This window comes from Emys orbicularis, chromosome 4 (genome assembly GCF_028017835.1).
Source record: "Emys orbicularis isolate rEmyOrb1 chromosome 4, rEmyOrb1.hap1, whole genome shotgun sequence".
NCBI classification, from domain to species: Eukaryota; Metazoa; Chordata; order Testudines; family Emydidae; genus Emys; species Emys orbicularis.
The window spans coordinates 106,589,524-106,608,956 of record NC_088686.1 but is presented as its reverse complement, the minus strand read 5'-3'; the positions used below and the strand labels follow the sequence as shown (position 1 = coordinate 106,608,956).

General features: G+C 39.2%; 1 protein-coding gene across 1 annotated transcript in view; it reads left to right on the top strand.

The window, feature by feature from the left end:
• The window catches only part of PIK3C2A (phosphatidylinositol-4-phosphate 3-kinase catalytic subunit type 2 alpha), an 83,132-nt gene that overhangs the window by 20,390 nt on the left and 43,309 nt on the right, over positions 1-19,433 (top strand). Inside the window, exons 3-8 of the mRNA XM_065402916.1 lie at positions 8,229-8,329; positions 10,971-11,128; positions 13,213-13,333; positions 15,489-15,600; positions 17,000-17,079; positions 17,219-17,282. Of these exons, the coding sequence (XP_065258988.1) occupies positions 8,229-8,329; positions 10,971-11,128; positions 13,213-13,333; positions 15,489-15,600; positions 17,000-17,079; positions 17,219-17,282 (636 nt within the window). The remainder of the gene's footprint in view (positions 1-8,228; positions 8,330-10,970; positions 11,129-13,212; positions 13,334-15,488; positions 15,601-16,999; positions 17,080-17,218; positions 17,283-19,433) is intronic.

Sequence of the window (19,433 nt, the reverse complement as noted above, 5' to 3'; positions counted from 1 at the left end):
AGACTGTGGAACTCATTGTCACAGGATGCTGAGACCAAGATCTTACCAAGATTTAGAAGGAATTAAATGTTTATAGGGTCGAGAACGACCAAAGTTGTTCTTTAAATAAAAATATTGGAAGTGAGAGAAAACCTCGTGCTTTAAGCCTTAACTATTAGGGATTATGATGAGACCTTTGTGGCAGGCAGATTATCTCCCATCTGCCTACTGTGGGGTTTCTTGTGCTTTCCCTTGAAACAATCAGTGTTGGTCACTGTCAAACAGGGTACATGACTTGATGGACCAAGGGACTGATTCAGTTTGGCAATTATACCTTTTTTTTTTTAAGTGGCCACATTTGCTTTCCTGAGCTGCCATCTCTCCAGAAAATAGCCTTTCACTATAGAATTCCTCATACTTGTCAAAAGAGGCAATAAAATCTCTAAAGACTTCAGCAGGAAACTTTTTCTGCTATAATTCCCCCTTACAGTCTGGAAAGTCATTATTGTGGAAATTGTGTCCACAGAAAAGGGATTTAGAGGATTTAGTTGCAATACCAAAGTACAATTCTCAAAGCAGTCATTTGAATTTCATCATACACTATCCACACAACATCCAAACAGAACAAAGGTATGGATCTTCCGCTGGATCTCTAAAATACTTGTTATAAAGTAAATATAGTTCTAAATTTGCTCCCTAAAATCTTCTCCAAGACTTTCCTCTAACCATGCTCTTTCTAGAAAAAGAAATATTGACAAAGCAAGAGAATAAATGTTTGTCTTCCTTAATTTTCTATTGGTAACGTTCCTGGCATCTCAGTGAGTGTTTCCTGCTGTTCTGGGCTGGTTGTCCTATTTTGGAAGGCTTTTTCCCACCATGGTTCCCTCTATTTTGTAAGAGACTAGAGGTTTGAAAAGCTGCTGCGTGAGGAGTAGAATGTCAATATAACTCTTTGTCTTGTGTGTAATTCTAACCTTTGAGATCTGTGAACTCATTCTTCCTGTAGTCTGTGTTTAGAGAGGCAAACATAGTTTCCTTGTTTTTAACTTCTGTAGCCAACCCTTTAGCAATGACAACATATCAGATGTCTTTCCCCAGAAACATCAGGTTCATCATGGCCTTCAGCCACACTATTATGGCCTGCGATAAATCAATTATACTTGTACATTGGATAAATATTTTGATGTAAAACCTCCTAAGAGAACCTGTGGTGCTACAGGAAGTTTGTGACTCATTTTATTGACAGTTTTCCTTCAGTCATTCCTAATACCTTGATTGAGTATTGGTTTAGTAATGTTGTGCTGGAGGGGCTGCCATATTTTGTATGATCCGTAAAATGAATGTCTTGTTTACTGGTGGTTATCAGCAATCCCATAACATTTGTCCATAGGAATGGATTATTAACCCTAGTCAAACTTCAACTTGAGTGACTACATTCTGCCTCCCTAAACATCCCCCTGGTATTGTTTGTTAGCTGTCTTAAACAGTTGTGTGATGTTACCGAAGTGGCAATGTTGGTATCACATTATTGTATTTCATTATTGTGATCCCTGTGTAGACTACAGTACAGCTTGAATTGAAAGGTGTTGTCTAAATGTAAGATTACTCTTTTTGAAAATTTTGATTCTGGTTATAGCTTACTGGGTAGTGTTTTTCATAGAACAGTTCCTCCTCTTGGTGGATTAAGTGTGATGAAACACTTTTACTTCTAAAGCTATGCTGTGATATCCTTGACTTAAATTCAAATGTTTTTCCTGATTTGCAGTTTACGTTATATGAATTGAATCTTTATCATGGGTTTGCCTTCCTCTTTGTATGCTAACTTCCTGTTTCCTTGTGCATGATTTGGTATTGTGTGTTGCTGACTTGATCACCTAACTTCTAAGAAGCTGTACTGGATTGCTGACAAATTTGAGTTACTTAAAGATATCATTACCTTGAAGTCTAGTCCATTTTAAAAAAGTTAAAAGTAGTTGCAAGTGTTACACCTGCAACCTAGTCCACGTTCCAGTTTTTGTGATTTTTACAGTCTTTATCCAATTTCCTTAAATTTTACATAGGAACAGGGATTAGTAAAGTCCCAAACAGTGAAACTGACTATAATGCTATGAAATGCCCAAAGTAAACTACCTATTTTTGTTCAGTTTAGTCTGTAATCTTTCAGCTAAATTTAACGTTGTCACTAGTAACTATAGCTGGTTAAAACAAATTCGGCAGAAGTGATTTGTGGTCCCTTTTTAAGGTACGAGGCAAACTAAACTGTTCGTAATGTTTCCAGACTCAGATTACAAAATAAACTGTTTATAAAACAACAAAAACAAAACTACTATAGACTTGTTTACATGCCACAGCAACATGAGTTAGAGGGGTGTGAGTGCACAGCACACTAGTGTGCTTAACAAATAACTGCCTTATGTTGACACTGCTGTCATGAACTAAAAGTTCCTTAGTGCATATTAACATAATGCCACTTCAGATGGGTCAGTTAGTGCACAACACATCTAGAAATTACACCCCTCTAGTCCAGAGTGTTGCATCGTGTAGACAACCCTATGACATGCAATTTTGAGAAATGTAAACTACTTGGTCTAGACCAGGCAAATTTGGATCATCATGTTTCTAGTCTGTATGTATGTTACATAGTTCATTTTAGTGCATTATGAATTCATACGCTCATTTGGTCAGGATTTAATGAGCAGCTGTTAACAATTGAAGAATAGGTTAATTGGAAACGAGTTATTTAACTCAAGATGCAATATTTGAATATGAATAAATATGAAGTTGACTTGCTGAAGTACTGGCAGCTACTGTTTCTACATGTATTACAAGGTTTTTCATAGCATTTTAAAACTTGAGGATGCAATGTGAATTACATAACTTACATTTTCAACGGAGCAGTACTATATACAATGAGGACCTCATCCTCTGCCACATAAACTGAACCCCAGACTGATATAATTAGCCCAGAGATGTTTGCCCAATGCCAGAGGTTCCTCTGGTTGTATAGAGATGACTTTACCACTTGTCTTCCATGCTAACAGGAAAAATAGGGTGTGCTTGAAGGAAAGAGGATGGTGCCAGGATACCCCCTTGCCACTCTTGGCTGCATTTCAGTCCTCTAGGGTTGTTGGTAGTCAGCGTAAATTAGAGCAGCTCTTAAACTGTCCTAGCATAGACCTGCAGCAGGATAAAGGCAGTGTAAAGATTTATTTTAAGTTAGTTACGTGAATGCATGTATATCCTGACCTGCTTTCTGTACAGATTTGCCTCGCCCCAGTCCTACCAGTTTAAAAACGGCTTAGGCCATAATCGATGTAAGTAATTGGAAGCTAGCAGACAAGACATATAGTAAAATAGTTGAAAGATTGGCATCATGTGCACACTTTCTCTCTTTTGTGAAAAGATAACTGGATTAATGTTTGTAAATTTCACTGAGAAGCATTAATCATTACTTCCAGCACCAGTTTAGCTCCAATAGCAAAATGTCAGGATTGAGGCAGTTTAGGAAACCTTGCATGTGGGAGCCATCTCTAAGGGCCATTTTAATTTAGGTAATCTGAAGTTAGCACTCAAGTGATATATATGTGTGAGAGCTGTAGACACACATCCACTTTGTATTGAATTGTGACTGTCAAGTACATTCCTATGTACTTTGTATGTCTTTAAACAGCCACCAGTTGGTAAGTTTGTCAAACCAGAGATGTAGCAGAGAAAAGGTCAAGTTACTGCTTCTAGTTCCTCTCCTTTGTTTGCTTAACTAGTGTACAAGAGAACTATGCATGCTATGCAATGGCTCCATATTTTGAGGTGATTTAGCAATTTTCTGCTAAAATTAATTGGAATTGGAATTTAAATATCTTGCAAAAAAGTATTAAAGGTAAAATGTGACTAATCAAAACATCCCAAAAGGTAAAACTTTTCAAAGTAACTTCCGTGTTTAGCGACAGTATAACACCTCTGAAGTTTAGTGTAGTTTTTTTCAAGTATTTCTTTAGATTTACCTTTCCAAAGCTTGAAACACATTTTAAAAAGACACAAGTTACAAATTGCCCCAGTGTGACTATATGAGTAACCCTTCCCTGCCCACCAATCCAATGCATTACACAAGTCTTTCAAAAGGCATCCATTCTTCCTAAAAAGCCTTGAAAAAGATGAGACTTGCAGAATGTCCTGGGGAAAAGCAAATGTGCTCTGTCTGAACCTGAGTGTATGTGAATTCCTGAATTGAGTGGCCTTCCATTGTGTGCACTGTGTCCACAAATTTAAATGGGGGGCTGCTAGCTTGGGCACTTCATGTGATTTCACCTGCCTTTACTATAGAAAGAGGCATTATCTAAGGCAGTGGTTCTCACTGTAAATGTTTATGGCCTGTCACGACCGAGTAAATAGTGTGGAGGTGGAGGCCCTGGGGTAGTTTTGGTTGGATCCTGCCCAGTACTCACCCCACAGTGGCAGCACCTGTGTTGTGAGGCTGGCTGCACTTGGCTGTCTGCTCTGGGCATTGCAACCTCCAGGATTGCAGCACCACTCAGGTTTGGCCCCGCCCCCCTGACAGGACCAAATTTGTGAGAGTGGAGTTGTGACTTGGCTCTTGGAGCTTGAGTGCCACTCAAATTTGGCCTACCCAGACACCTGTCGTCATGGTGGCTGGGCCAAACCTGAGTGGTGCTGGGACCCCAGAGGTTGCAGTTAGGGATGTAAAAGGTTAACTGGTAAGCATTAGGCTTACCGTTAACCGACCTTAACTGGTAACCCTGTGCATGCCAGCCAGAGCAGCCCCAGCCCTGGTGGCCCCGTGCCAGCCAGAGAGATCCCAGCCACGCTGGGGCAGCCTCGGTTAAACGATATAATTTTAATCGTTTAACCGGTTAACTTTTTTAAACAATATTTACATCCCTAGTTGCAGTGCCTGGATCAGGGAGGCGAGCCATTCTGGTGACCCAATTTGGGGTTCTGACCAATGGATTGAGAAATCCTGGTCTAAAGTACACAAGACCACAGTACCTTGTTAGGTGAAACTTTCAACTAGTCTTTGTGTTTAGTCCTTTGAATTTAGAGAATTGGAACTCCCTTCCAGGGATCTGACAGAAATAATCTTCCCACCCTTGCAAATCTTATTGTTTGGTTGGGGAGAGAGGCTGAAAACAACATGGCGTGGGAATTATTGATATATAGAATCCTAGAATATTAGGGTTGGAAGGGACCTCAAGAGGTCATCTAGTCCAACCCCCTGCTCAAAGCAGGACCAATCCCCAGACAGTTTTTTACCCCAGTTCCCTAAATGGCCTCCTCAAGGATTGAACGCACAACCCTGGGTTTAGCAGGCCAATGCTAGATTGAGAGCAATACCTCTGCCTTTACACTCCCCCAGACTACCAACAAATAAGGAAGAAAGTTTTGAAGTCTGAATTGCTGATTGCAGTTAACCATCATTCTTTATGGTCAGATTTCAGATGAGTCATTTGAACTTTTTTCCTTCACTGAGATCTGGTTTAATGACACCTACAATGCCCTTTAACATAGCTAGTCATCCACAGTCTTCTCCCTGTAACTCAAACCAGAAAGGATCTTAAAAAGTAGAGTAGTAGTCTTGTTACCCTCCACATTGGATTTAGAAGATGCACTACACAGAAGGAAAATTTTTTGAATGCCTTGATATGAGACACTAAAGAAGTAGGACCAGTAATTGCAAGTGAAACAACAAATTCAAATTACCAGTGCTTCCTTCAGAGACTCAAATTTCCTATCTTGCTGAAAACTCTGATAGAAAATTGGTATAGTTGCAGGCTACCACACTTGATATCCGAAAAGCTGCTTTCGCCATTATAATAAAGCCAGCGGAGATGGTATCTTGCAGTTTTTACTACAATGTAACTTAACGCTTGTTTAGAAGTCTGTCTTGTCTTTGGTGCCATGGCACTTCTGGATGTTTCAGTTTTGAAATATCAAAGGTTGGCTTTACACACACTCAATAACGTGAACAAAAATTCCTTACTGTATAATAAACAGCATATTGCATCCACAGAAGCATAGATGCTTACAGGTAATGCATAAATACACTGATAACAGTAACCCAGCAGATCAAAGTTGGTTAAACAGGGCCAGTCTGTTTGTGTGGTAAATAACATGCACAATTGAATGAAGAGCAAATGCCAATTATGAATCTCTTCATAGTGGGTTTTTTTGCACTAAGTATAACATTTTTCTGCTATGGCATAGCTATGTGACAAAACTGATTTTTTTTTTAAATTGGAAGCAAATGCATGATTAAAATAACTGGTTCAAAAATGCTACGGTGGCAGAAGGCTCTAAAGCTAAAATCCCAATAAAATGTGTAACTTCAATATAATAATTATACATATGATAGCTTTGTATTTAAATAGCTTTATCTGGTATAACAAATATACATTTTTGCCAAGAGATGAACTTGAGATTTTTGGACATAGAGTTCACTAACAGCAGCTGTCGGAATGTTTGTGCAGGTTATTACATGAAAACGTTGCACTGATTTCTGAAATAAACTCACTTGTATTTTATTCAATCTACTACCATAAAAAGGTACTTGTATTTTAGACCTTAGAAGGTTAAAGTAGAAGTCATAAAATTGGAACTATATATGATTAAACATTCCCATTGAGAATTGAACAGTAACGTTTCAGCTTCTTCAGGAGTAACTACAGATAGTCAATTTCTTCCCTTTCCGTTGCCTGGAGTGTTGGGAAGGGCAAACAGATTCTTCTGTATCCCCATAAATAGTCTTTTACCTATCTACTTTTGAGATAGTGTCTGGTCAAGAGTTGGTCTTACTAGCTAGCACAATGCTTAAATTCCCAGTGACCTGTTTATACCAGATCTTCTAATATTTCTATTGCTTGATCAGAACTGGTGTCAATAACTTACAGACCGTTATAGTCAAGAACACCTCCTCCCAGGCTGGAGCAGTGGTGCCACCCTCCTTAGCCTGAAGGCTGAACATGTTTCAAAAAGGTCAAGGGGCCTAAATTAGTATTTGAGGAGCAGATTTCTTGCCTTTTTTCTGTTCCATTTATGCTATTTAACCAGTGTGAGGGGAAACTTATGTCACCCCAAAATTCCCCTTCAGGAAGTCCTAGTAACTGTAGTGTTAACATAGCCTTGATGCAGAAGAGTATCTCAGGCAAGGAAGAGGGAGTGGCTAGAGCGCTGCTTGGAGCACTGGTGGCGCTGCAGCCGTGCCGCCCGGCTGGAGCCAGCCACGCACCGCGCAGCACAGAGCACCGGGTCAGGCCAGGCTTTGCAGCTGCACTGCCCCAGGAGCTCGCTGCCCAGAGCATTGCGCCGGCAGCAGAGCGAACTGAGGCTGCAGGGAAGGGGGAACAGCGGGGGAGGGGCTCCTGGGCCAGGAGCTCAGGGGCTGGGCAGGAGGGTCCCGCGGGCCGTAGTTTGCCCATCTCTGATGTAGCGTGTGCCCCAGTGTGAGAACTATTGAACTGGGAAGAGACAGCCGTTGCTCAGGGTGTTGCTGGCTTGTATCTGGGCTGCAGTGGTGCTTTCTTCTTAGTAATGGGGCTGATTCAAACACTTCAATTTAAAAATTGCTGGAAGTAAATCAGAATCCTCTGAACACAGTTGCCCTCAAAGACTGCAGTGTGGAGTCTCAGGGGTCACAGGTAGAACCCTACCGTGGATTCAAGGATTGCACTAGAGCTCATACAGAATGCTGAAAGTTACTTATTTGTGAGGGGTACCATTCTTCTTACAGCCATTATTCAATTCATTCTGTCCTCTGACTGACCAGGTGGAAGTTGTACCATGGCATAAAATAGAGAATAGACCTAATGTCCTCTCTTGGCATTCCTTTAATAAAATGGGATAAGAGAGTACAAGACTGACAATCATTGTGTGCATGCAGTATCTGCTACATTTACTTGGGAACTTAATGCCATATTGGAGAGTTAGCTGTCACATATCTTGACTATAAATAGCCATCTAAGCCAGATTCTATGCTTCCGTGAGTGTTCCCTTTCCAATTCGCTAATGTTGCAAAGAATCAATTCTGATCATTTTAATTAATACAAAACCAATTCAATCATAACTGAAATACTCATTTTTTTATTACATATGTATGCTAATACCTGTAAATTCACATTTCGTGTAGCTGAAATCTAGTTGGGACACAGCATTGCTCTGAGGTTTGACTAGTGATCTGAAGGTTTATGGGAGTATGTTTTCAGCCAGTTTAAAGTTTTGTTTTATCCTTTTAACTATAGCAAGACAATGGGACCACTAGCCTGACAACAGAAAATGCACTTCTCCAAGATATTGAAGGGCGGAATCAAGAGCTGGCAGCTTTTTGTCAAGCAGTTACCAAGTAAGAAGTTACTGATTACAAATTAATTCTCAGATAATTAAATGGTGGTGGTTGCTGTCCTGAAGTTGGAAATAAATATCAAAGTTCAAATATCACAAACTTCCGGTAATGTTCACAGGACTAGCAGTGCACGCTTTGCTGCATTAGGCGAACTTCAGTATGTCTTTCTCCTCACATCAGTCTGTTCTGTCCAACCCCTTGTCCTTTCTTTCGTTGGCGTATATCTTAACATTTTGGCATTGTTTTCTGTTAAGCAGTAAATGTGTTTTGCATGCTTTTTTCTTTTTGATCTACTGATATGACTGATATCTACTGATATCACATCCTGCCTCTTCCTGTTCCCCTACACACATTTTTCTAGAGTACAGGTTTTGCTTTTCCTTTTGTCTCTTCCTTTTCTATTCCTTGCTTTCACATGGTTTTTCAATCTCTCCTCAAAGTTCTTCATTCTTACCTCTTCCCAGTCAGTTCCTCCCTTCTCTCCCCCCACAACAAGCCCTATCTCTACATTTGAAATGGATTCAGTAATTGTCATTGTCCCCTGGCCCCAACTCCAGACACACAGGCTGATGCCACCTCCTTCAGACAGGCATAAACTTCTTGAGGAAAGATGTCCTCAGCCTTTGCCCTCCCCGGGCAAGAGACGTGAAATCCAGGCTGACTGCAATGATCAAACCTCAACTTGTTCTCTAATCTAGTCTCTCACCAGGGAGAATGAGTTGTCTATTAGAGTCTCTGCTTATTACTGGTATTGGAGAAAGAGGTAGCTGGCAGAAGGGAGATGCTGCGCCCCTTGAGCAGCATAAAGCAAGGAGAACGTAAAGACCTAGGAGGAGAAAGAGACAAAGAGGAGGTAGTAAGGGAGGCTTTCTCCCCCCCCCCCCTTCTCTGACTTGCTTTTCTGCTGCCCCCTCAACCTTTCCTCTATGACCAACTACATGATTTGCAGATAGGGTAGGGCAAGTCCTACATGTTCTTGAATCATTTAAGAAGTGGAACCCTGAATATTTGGTTTGTCTTAAGATCCTTACAATTTTGTATCTGTACTTCAATAGCAATCTCTGTTCTAGTTTGTTTTTGTGGACTGGATACTGCATGATCTCAGAGTATGTTTGCTTTAAAACTATACACAAGATCCTGAATATATTGTATTCTTTGTAGGGATGTGTATGTGTCTGTGAAAGATGCATCCAATTAGCCAACTAGTATTGCTTTGAATACTTTGTTCGCTCTGGTCACTCCATCTCAAAAATGACAAAGTAGACATAGAAAAGGTCAAGAGAGATGACAAAAATGACTAAAGGCATGGAATATTACTCTTCAGAGCAGGGACTGCTTTCTTTTGAATTTGGAAAGCACCTAGCACATTCTGGGTGCTATTTTAACAACAGTGTAAGATTTTTCCATATATTTAAATGCACTAAAATTAGGAATATTTAGTTTAAAGGAAATTAAGACATAAAAAGTAATGAATGAGATAGAGGTTGTCAGTTGGTTGCTATCATTTACTCCTTCTCCAAATACAAAAAGGGAGGGGGTATACCCAATGAAATGAAGTTAACTTTGTATTCTTTCATCAGTTTTATTTACAATTCATAATTAAACTGTGGAACTCACTGTTTCAAGATACTGAGGCAAATTTTTTGAGTATTGGATAGAAATAAGAATGTTTTAAAATGAGTTACAATTAAATATATCCGCTTCAAGACTTAAACCACTAACAGCTCTTCTACAGGCTGCCATATAAGGGATTTCCATTTTTCTCTGAAGCATTTGTTGTTGGTCACTGTCAGGATACTTAGCTACACAGGTAGGATACTTCGCTAGATAGACCATTATAGACCAGTATAATTCCTCTGTTCCTAATTTCCTGTAACATTGCTGTAATGTCAGCAAAAAGTTAAAATGACTTTAAATATTGTGACTAATTCTTAATAGCATTTTTGGTGGCTGCTTTTTACTGAAAATAAAAAGTTTACTTCTCAGAAGATTTTCTAACAAATGGGGAAAAAATTACATATACCTGGCTCTCATTAGCAATTTGGTTTACAAGACTTAAAAACAAATGAGCTCTCTTCTTCCTCAAAATTTTTTGCCCTTAGCTTATCTCCTTTTCATTGCTTCTTTATTTAAATTTCAGTGTTTGAAATAATTGGATTTGAACAGTATACATCAGCAGTGCCCAAAGACTAAACATTTTAGAGTCCTTTGGGGATTTATATTCCAAAACTATTGGATTTTTTTAACTAATGAAAATCAGTTGTCTTATGCAGATGCTACAGTATAGTTTGCTCTCTTAAATTATATTGTAACTTAAAGTTTAAACATGGAAATTCAGAACATCACGCAAATATCAAGATAATGGGTATCAATGAGCTTAACATGTGAAAGTCGTCTCTTGTTCCAGCCTACACACTAATTTTAAACTAGTTGCTCATCTGTTTGTTATGGGCAGTCTTGGGGTGCAAAGAGCAGACAAGTCAAATGTTTCTGTATCTACAGCTTAAATTAAGAATGAAAAAGCCTTTTCAACTGCTTGCTGGGCTTTGGTACTACTTTCAGACAAGTCCATTGCAGTGCATGACAGACAAGGGACTTATACATAGAATATTTCATAAACTAAAACCCTCTTTGTTTACAGATTGAGGACCAACTTTCCCTATACCAATCAGCACACAAATCCAGGCTTTGTGCTGAGTCCAGTCATGCTGCAAAGAAATATAAGTGGGGAGAATGCCAGTATCAAGGTTTCTATAGAAATTGAAGGATTCCAACAGCCAGTAACATTTACATGTGATGGTAAGTGTTTCCATTTTATAGTTCACAGTTCATTTTTGTAGTTCAACAGATTACTAATTTTTTAATGAGTTACTTATTCCTTTGAATTCTAAGTGACTTCTGAAAGTCTTAATTATAAATAGTGAGATGGCACACTCATTCTAAACCTTACTTTTTTGGTACTCACAGCCTTTTCATGGAAAACTTGCCTTTTGGACCTTTCTCAGCCTAGTTGTGAATTAAATTTTATTTAATTTTTTTTATTCAAATGTATTTGAAAACACTGAAACAAAGCTATTCAGACTTCCCTCAAAGCTGTTTGAGGCTGTCTACAGGGTCAGATAGACATCCTTGCATCATGTCATATTCTGCTCACACTTCAAAAGTTATTTTTGCGATTATAAGGGCTAGAGACGTTGACTTAAATTAATCGCTTAGGTTTTTGAGCACATGGTGCCAGTCATCAAAAAAGTATGGATTCAGCAAGACACTTGCAAATCAGTGCAATTCAATCACAAACACTGCTCTGAGAATTAAGGTCTAATCTGTCTTGGGCTTTGTCTTCACTACCCGCCGATCCGGCGGGTAGCAATCGGTTTTTCGGGGATTGACTTACCGCGTCTAGTGAAGACGCGGTAAAATCGATCCCTGATCGCTCTGCCGTCGACTCCGGAAATCCACCTCGGCAGGAGGCGGCAGCGGAGTCGGCGGCAGCGCGGCAGCGGTCGACTTTCCCGCGTCCTCACCGCTAGGTAAGCCGACCTAAAATACGCAACTTCAGCTACGGTATTCACGTAGCTGAAGTTGCGTATCTTAGGTCGGACCCCCGCTGCAGTGTAGACCTAGCCTTGAAGAAGGCGACAAAGGTTATGTCCCTTTCGGGGACAAGACTGCACGATCTATTAAAACTCAGCCATAAATGTGGGTATTGGTAACTTTTAGCAATCCCTGGTAAGGAAGTTAGGTGACAACTGCGGTTATCTGTCCTACCTGAACAAGCAGGAAATACTGAATGGCATGTGGAAGGAAAGAATCTGGGCAGCTAAGAATCTTTGACCTCTGGGCAGCTAAGAATCTCTTTCCCATGAGGGTTAATTATCTCATAAGAAAATGGGTGCCTCAGCACTCCCCTGGTGTTCTAGTCTGCAGTAGCTGATACTGTAGGCGCCTAGAATTTTTACATGCTTCACAAATGCCAAACTACACTGCTGTTGTAGCTGCTACATTAGGCAACTCAGAATGAGAACATATGGAACCTCAACTTCCTGTATTGGTTTCCACCAGCATATGGATATTTCCACTGTGAATAATAGACTCTTCTGCGAGATATGAGAGATCAGGTACTTCCCTTGCTGTAGAGCAGGGGTTCCCAAACTTGGTTTGCGGCTTGTTCAGAGTAAGCCTCTAGCAGGCCTCGACACGCTTTCTTTACCAGGTACAGCTGCTCGCAGCTCCCAGTGGCCACAGTTCGCCATTCCCGGCCAATGGGAGCTGCAAGAAGCGGTGGCTTTCTACGTTATCTGTCAGAGCCGTCTCCTGGTCCCTTAGTAACCTACTTAATTTTCTTCCATCAAAGTTGGGTCTAAATCGGTGTTCCAGTACAATAAGGATTCCTGTTTGAGAAGAAAATTACTGTTTTTTTGACCACTTCTGGTTATTAAAGATTCTAAGATCTGGCTCAGGATGTGGTTTCTGGTTGTCCCAGCAAGATTGCAATTTGGGTAATTGCATCATGCCTAAAAAATTCCCCTTTCCAGCTTCAGGTGGAGGTGGTTTTCTTTTCCTAAACAGTTATGTAGTGTCGCACCTTTGTTCAACAGCTGCCGCATTCTACCTCAAGCGTGTGGCTGAATTTCAGTGATGGCTAGAGTGATCTCTCATTTGTAATGTGTATTACAGAGAGCGCTGTAATTAATGTGCTTTGAGACCCTTTCAGATAAGACCACAATATAAATGTTTGTGTGTGTGTATGTTGAGGATAATGTTGCCTGCTTCTGTAAAAATAGAGTAAGCAACTACAATCGAATTAGCAGAGGTGTACAATAATTGCTGTTTAACTTCCAGATGTGGGTGGTGTGTTTTTTTTTTTTTTTTTTTTTAAACAGTGAGTTCTCCTGTCGAGCTTATAATAATGCAGGCACTTTGCTGGGTACATGATGACTTGAATGAAGTGGACATTAGCAGCTATATCCTGAAAGTCTGTGGTCAAGAAGAAGTTCTACAGAAGTAAGCCAACTTAATTTTTATTAATGTTTAACTGTCACTCAGTTCAGGACACAGTTACTAGAAAATCTATCCATTAAATGTGTAAAAGTAAATTTGCAAAATTTGAATTTTTAGTGAATATTAGAATTTGAATATTACTACTCTTCCTTTGTAGTGGGGGGCACAGGGGAGGAAGTGTGTGCGCATAGGTACTATGTCCCTGCAGATTCATTAATCTGGAAACTGGCTTTTCTGTTCTAGCATGTATTAGCCTTTTGTGCTCTACTACATCATATGATGATCAGTTCCCATTTCTATATTCATTCCACTCTCCTCATGAGAGTAATCTTTCAAAAGTTACACTGGTCTTTGAGCTTCTTCTAGATTGGTTACAGTAGCTGTTGTGTGACTGACCGACTGAAGTGGGGATGACACAGTCCGGGGGGGGGCATTTAAAAAGCTATAGAATTTAAAGTTGCTTGAGTACCATACTGCATTTCAAAACTGTTAGGTACCTCTTTGCCTGTTCAGCAAATAAATGAGACAACATTTTAGGTCTCAGTATGTCTGCTCTTCCCTGCACTGAATTCACTTTTTAACTTTATATAAATCACCTTATTTGCCTCTCCACGGCGCTAGTTTTCACACTTCAGCTCATATTCATTCTCTTACCTGAACTTCCTGTTTTCTGAGCCTTCTTCATTAGAAACGGATGTTGGTGGATAAAGTGCTGATTTAAGCAACAGGCTGTCAGATCATAAGGGATTGAACAAAGTTCACACTGCTTTAAGTTCAGTAAAAGCTAACTTCGGGGTTTGGAATATAGCCTTGTAATGAGAATCCTGTTTCCACTAAGGCTGTTTTCATGATCCTAGACTCTGATGAACATCTTGCAAATCTTGTCATGTGTTGGATCATGGTATAGAAATGGAAGTGATGTTATATCAGTTGTTTTGAGGTTTGTAGCCCCTCCTACTCACTTTACCTTTTTTTTTTTTTTTTTTACTGTGGAGGATTAGACTCATCAAAATACAAGCCACATTTGCATTCTTTATTGATGGTAGATTCTAGTTACATGTATATATTTTTGTCATTTGGGAAAATTTAAGCCAAAACGTTTTTTCCTATTCTGCCTTAACAGGCTTTAGGCCTTGTCCTAAATTGCCTTCTCGCCTCTCTTGAGGCTGTGATATAAGGATTCCCCTTCTCCCTCCCCCCATCCCTTGCCCCCAAGTGACCTTTTTACTTCTGAATGCTCTTTCAAATATGATATGGAATACACTTGGAAAACATGTAGTCATTTCTAATCTATCATAGACAAGTAGTATTTTGGGCTGTTTCTGGGTTCATAACCAAGGAAAACACCTCCATTGCACAAGAGAAAAGTAGGAGGAAATTAAACTGGGGGATAGAGAATCTTTGGCATTCTGTGGTGTGACTGGGGTTCTCGAATTCTTCATGGATTGAAAGAAAAAATTAAACCAAATTCTCCTTTGTTTCAAATCTCTGAAGAAGGCTTTGTAACTGGAATTTCTTGCTTCTCTTTGTGGATAAGAATTTTAAAGAGACTTATGTTATATGGGATCTGTTTCCTGTTTTAACATCTGAGCATATGCTGGGATCCCATATCCTGCAAAGTGAGGAAACTAAGACGACTTGAAAAGTTTCCTAGAAATCTGTCTATTCCTCATCTAAATCATGTGGTGAATGAGAGTGCTTGTATGCAGGCTTCTAGGCTCTTTGACTATAGTGAGAGAATAACATAGTTTTCAGCTGCTATTCAGATGTCAGCAACCTGGTAAATGAATCTGTAGGCACAGAAGGAATTGATGATTTTTAAATCAGAATTAAGATGCACTCTTAAATACTTAATTTGGAATTGGCGGTTGACCATGCACGCTACTGGGATTCTGTAAATGGTTACATTTTAAGACCACCTACGTCCTGTGGCAGTCTTAATTCTCTTCAATGGCTGAAAATTCAGAGATGTTCTGCAGGACTAAATGCTGAATCAAGTTATTAATGTCTAACCTAGATCTTGGATTTTCAAAGTATTTATTTCTGAAGGATGAGGAGGACTCAGACAGGGCTATCTTGAATATCTGAGTGCTATTTGAAAAACATTTGTTGCATATTTTGAAATGGCAGGTAACTACATCATTCATTCATTTAACAGTAAGCACTGTGTAGGAAGTCATGAATACATTCAGAACTGTCGAAAATGGGATGCAGAGATTAAACTGCAGCTCTTGACCCATAGTGTAGTATGCAGAGATCTGGCACGAACAGTAAGTACAAACTAAACTTCCAGTTATAATAATCCTGATTTTATATTGCTGAAACTGTATATGTAATGTTGCCATCCTGGAAGGGAAAGGTGGAATATACCCCCAAATGGGTAAAAAATCCATTATATAGATTTGTAAATCCTTTATCTCTTAAACCTCTGGATTGGATTTTGAGAGCATAAGAAAATACAACAAAGGTTTTTATGGTCTTTATATGCTTGCTGACATGCTTAAAGGGGATGGAAGTGTTGGTCAGATAGTGATCTGATTGAAATATAACTTTGTTACATGAGTAACAGACTGTAGTTAATCCACATAGTGTTGTGCTTGACTTTCTCCTCTGAATAGAGGAAATACAGTGATCCATATGCATTTTTAATTTACCACTTTAGACTAGGCTATCTTTTCAGGTGGGAATTGATGGTTGTGTAGAAGGGAGTAGAGGAGGAGCTGGTCTTTTTTTCTACTGTCCTCTTTCTGAGTTAGGAAACTGCCCACCCACCACTGCTCTCCCTCCCCCCAACCAAGAAGAAAGCAGTCCTATTGAATAAGGCTGATTATTATTTGCATAAATTAAGCCAGTTACACAAACAGCAGCCACTTCCACTTGCAGGATTCCACTGAGGGCAGGTCATGAACAAAATGAATACTAAACTGGCTCTCATGAAAAGTAGACTCTAAGAATCCCTCAAGTCCAATTATTATATGGAGATATACCTATCTCATAGAACTGGAAGGGTCCTTGAAAGGTCATAGAGTCCAGTCCCCTGCCTTCACAGCAGGACCAAGTACCATCCCTGACAGATTTTTGCCCCAGATCCCTAAATGGCCCCCTCAAGGATTGAACTCTCAACCCTGGGTTTAGCAGGCCAATGCTCAAACCACTGAGCTATCCCTCCCCCCTATCTATTCCAAAATGTCTTGCAATTTTTGGCTTATATTTTATAGAAGAAAAGAATGGTCTTCTGGCTAAAGCACACACCAGAAGAGAGATCTGGACTTTTATGTGACTCTAGGAAATGGAGGCATAGAGGGGTCAATCTGTACTTTCCCTACCTTAAAGGGATGTTGAGGTTTCATTTATGTTTTCAAAGTACTTTTGAGGACCTCAGATGGAAAACATTTTTTGCAGTGGGAGATGCTGGATGCAATCAATGGGAATCATTGGGTGCTCAGTGTCTCTGAGAATTGGGTCACTTATTTAGGTGCTTTAAATATGGATTTAGCAGCGTAACTTTAGGCATCCATTTTTAAACATCTCGGCCCAGCTGCTTTTTACAGTCTTTGCATCTAAAAATATTGTATCTAAAATATTTGTTTACATTTTATAACTTGAATTAAGGCAATTGTTTTTTCATGTCAAATACTGACTGAATTACCAATATTTTCTCATTACTAGGAAGAAGATGATAGGACACCTACAAATTTAACAAAACACCTCTACAAAACAGAAAAGCTTTTCAGAGAAAATATTTCAAGGTAACATATGTAATTTACAGCCTTCATGATCAAGTCGTCTTCTGCTAAATTTTTGAACAATTTACTATATTTGCCTTTAGTGAGAAGGTGGTATATAGTATGAACTTCCACTTGTACAGTAATTAATCATGTATTCCAGGCAGTCTGTTGAAGAGCTCCTAGAGGCTTACCATATTCAAACTGACATGGTTCTTAAAAACGAGGTAAGATACCTTTTTTTTTTCTAGTACAAATTCTCCTTCAAATTAGTGCTATACTAAAACTTGCATAAGAATGATCGTGTACTCTTTATATGCGTCTTAACTCACCTTCTCGTATTGAGAGAGTTACAAAAACACTAATGGCATTTAAAAAACTAAGAACTAACAAGGTCTTTCAGTTCTCCCTGTTAAAATCAGATCCCAAGTTCTAGGCTTTCTGATCTCCTTTCCTGTCTCTCTTCCTCATCACACACAACTAAAATAATTGGTCATCTAACCATAAGGGTAAATGGTGTGGTTTTCCAAGCGTTGCGTTCCAAGTAATTTTATCCCCCAAAGTGCTAAAAATGTATAGCTTAGAGAAATAAGGGCAATAGACCAAAACTTAATGATTGTATCTCACTGCCAGTTCAGAGATGTGACACCTCCCATAATTTTAGTCCTTTATGGCTCTTACCATTCCTTAGAGGACAGCACGACTAAAGAAAAGCAAAATACTCCTACTTATTAACTATGAAAAACTGAAAATCCTATGAAACTGAAGAAAGTATTTAACTTGGTTTATTTAGATGGTAATTAAAGAATTACTCCTTTATAAGAGCAATGTTTAAGAAAAACTCATCAACTCACTGTAGGGAACAGTCTTGGAACAGGCAACTTAATTAAAATTGAGAGTCCTTGTACTCAAATTAAATCGTACTGTTTCTTTTTGTTTACTAAGATTAGCTTGTATCTCTCCAGGAATACCATAGTCTAAACAATCTTTTGCTTAACAGGAGAAACAGTTAGTATCTTAAACGACAATAGTATTTACATATCACCTTAAAATAAATTTAAGGTTATAACTCAAATCTAAACTACTGATAGTGCTTTTACACACTCGGGCTCACCACTAATGTTGAATTCTCGGTGATGTCATGTTGCAATGCTGAACTGGAAGATTATTTCTTCTTGATGCAGTGTGGTGGTTTCTTTGCTCTTTGGTGTCTTAGCTGTCTTTTTGCTGCTTCTGTTTGCTGGCTTGAATGAGATGAGGTGGATGAGATGAAGCTAAGAAGAATGCCAAGAGCTAGTATCCAAATTCTTGGCTTTCATAGCCTTACTAAGGATCGAAGAGGCACCTCTTTCAGGGGCATGACTGGATCCAAATATTATCCGTTGACAGCTTCATTGTCTCAGTTATATGTGAGGACTTTGGTAGCATCTTCAGCTCATGCATATGCATTCTGGGAATGTGTAAGCAACAGGGTTGTAATTCGACATTATGGTTCTATCAGAATTTAATAGGCGTCAAAATTCCATTTTAAATTAATCCAGATTACAGCTGTTTTTTCTATGTTTGTTTAAAAATATTTCTTAAATTTAAATGATTCTTAACCATTTATTGATAAGTTGAAAGACTATCAAAGAAGGTATTGTATTTTCTTCATCTTTGAAATGGTGTTTCTTGTCTTCCTGAGCTTGGTGAACAAGTTGCTTAGGCCTTGCCAGATAACTAATTCCGTAAACAATGTAAATATTTTTATGTTCAAATAGCTTATGTTAACCATTAATAGCAAGGTAAGTGGATTCCATATTTTTCTCTCACTCTATGGAAGATTTCTAAAAGGGGTTGTCTGCCTTTTTTCCACCTGTAAAAGAAGCTGTTCCCTTGTGGGATCGTAACACTGTGCTAGCTTCCCTCATGGGACCTCCATTTGAGCACTTAGCAACTTGTTCCCCTGTCCTTCCTTTTGCCAAAAGACACTCTCCTTGTGAATATGATAACAAGAGACTAAGTGAACTGCAGGTCCTAATGGCCAGGCCTCTATACACAGTTTTTTCAAAGACAGGGTGTCCTTCAGACCACACCCAAAATTGTCTAAAGTGGTTTCACAGTTTCACCATAACCAATCAGTAAATTTACTGTATCTTTTTCCTAAGCCTCATTTGAATGCAGATGAGCAGCACATTGATTTGTTGGTTGTATGATGATCCTTGGTATTCTATCTGAAAAGCACTAAACTTTTGTGCATCACTTCAACTTTGTGTCTGAGTGGATCAGAAGAGGGGTCAGGCACACAGATGATTTCCACATGGATTACGTCCTTTATTATGACAGCATGTGGGCTAGCTCAGGCTACACCTCCACAATAGACTGATTCATTTGATGAG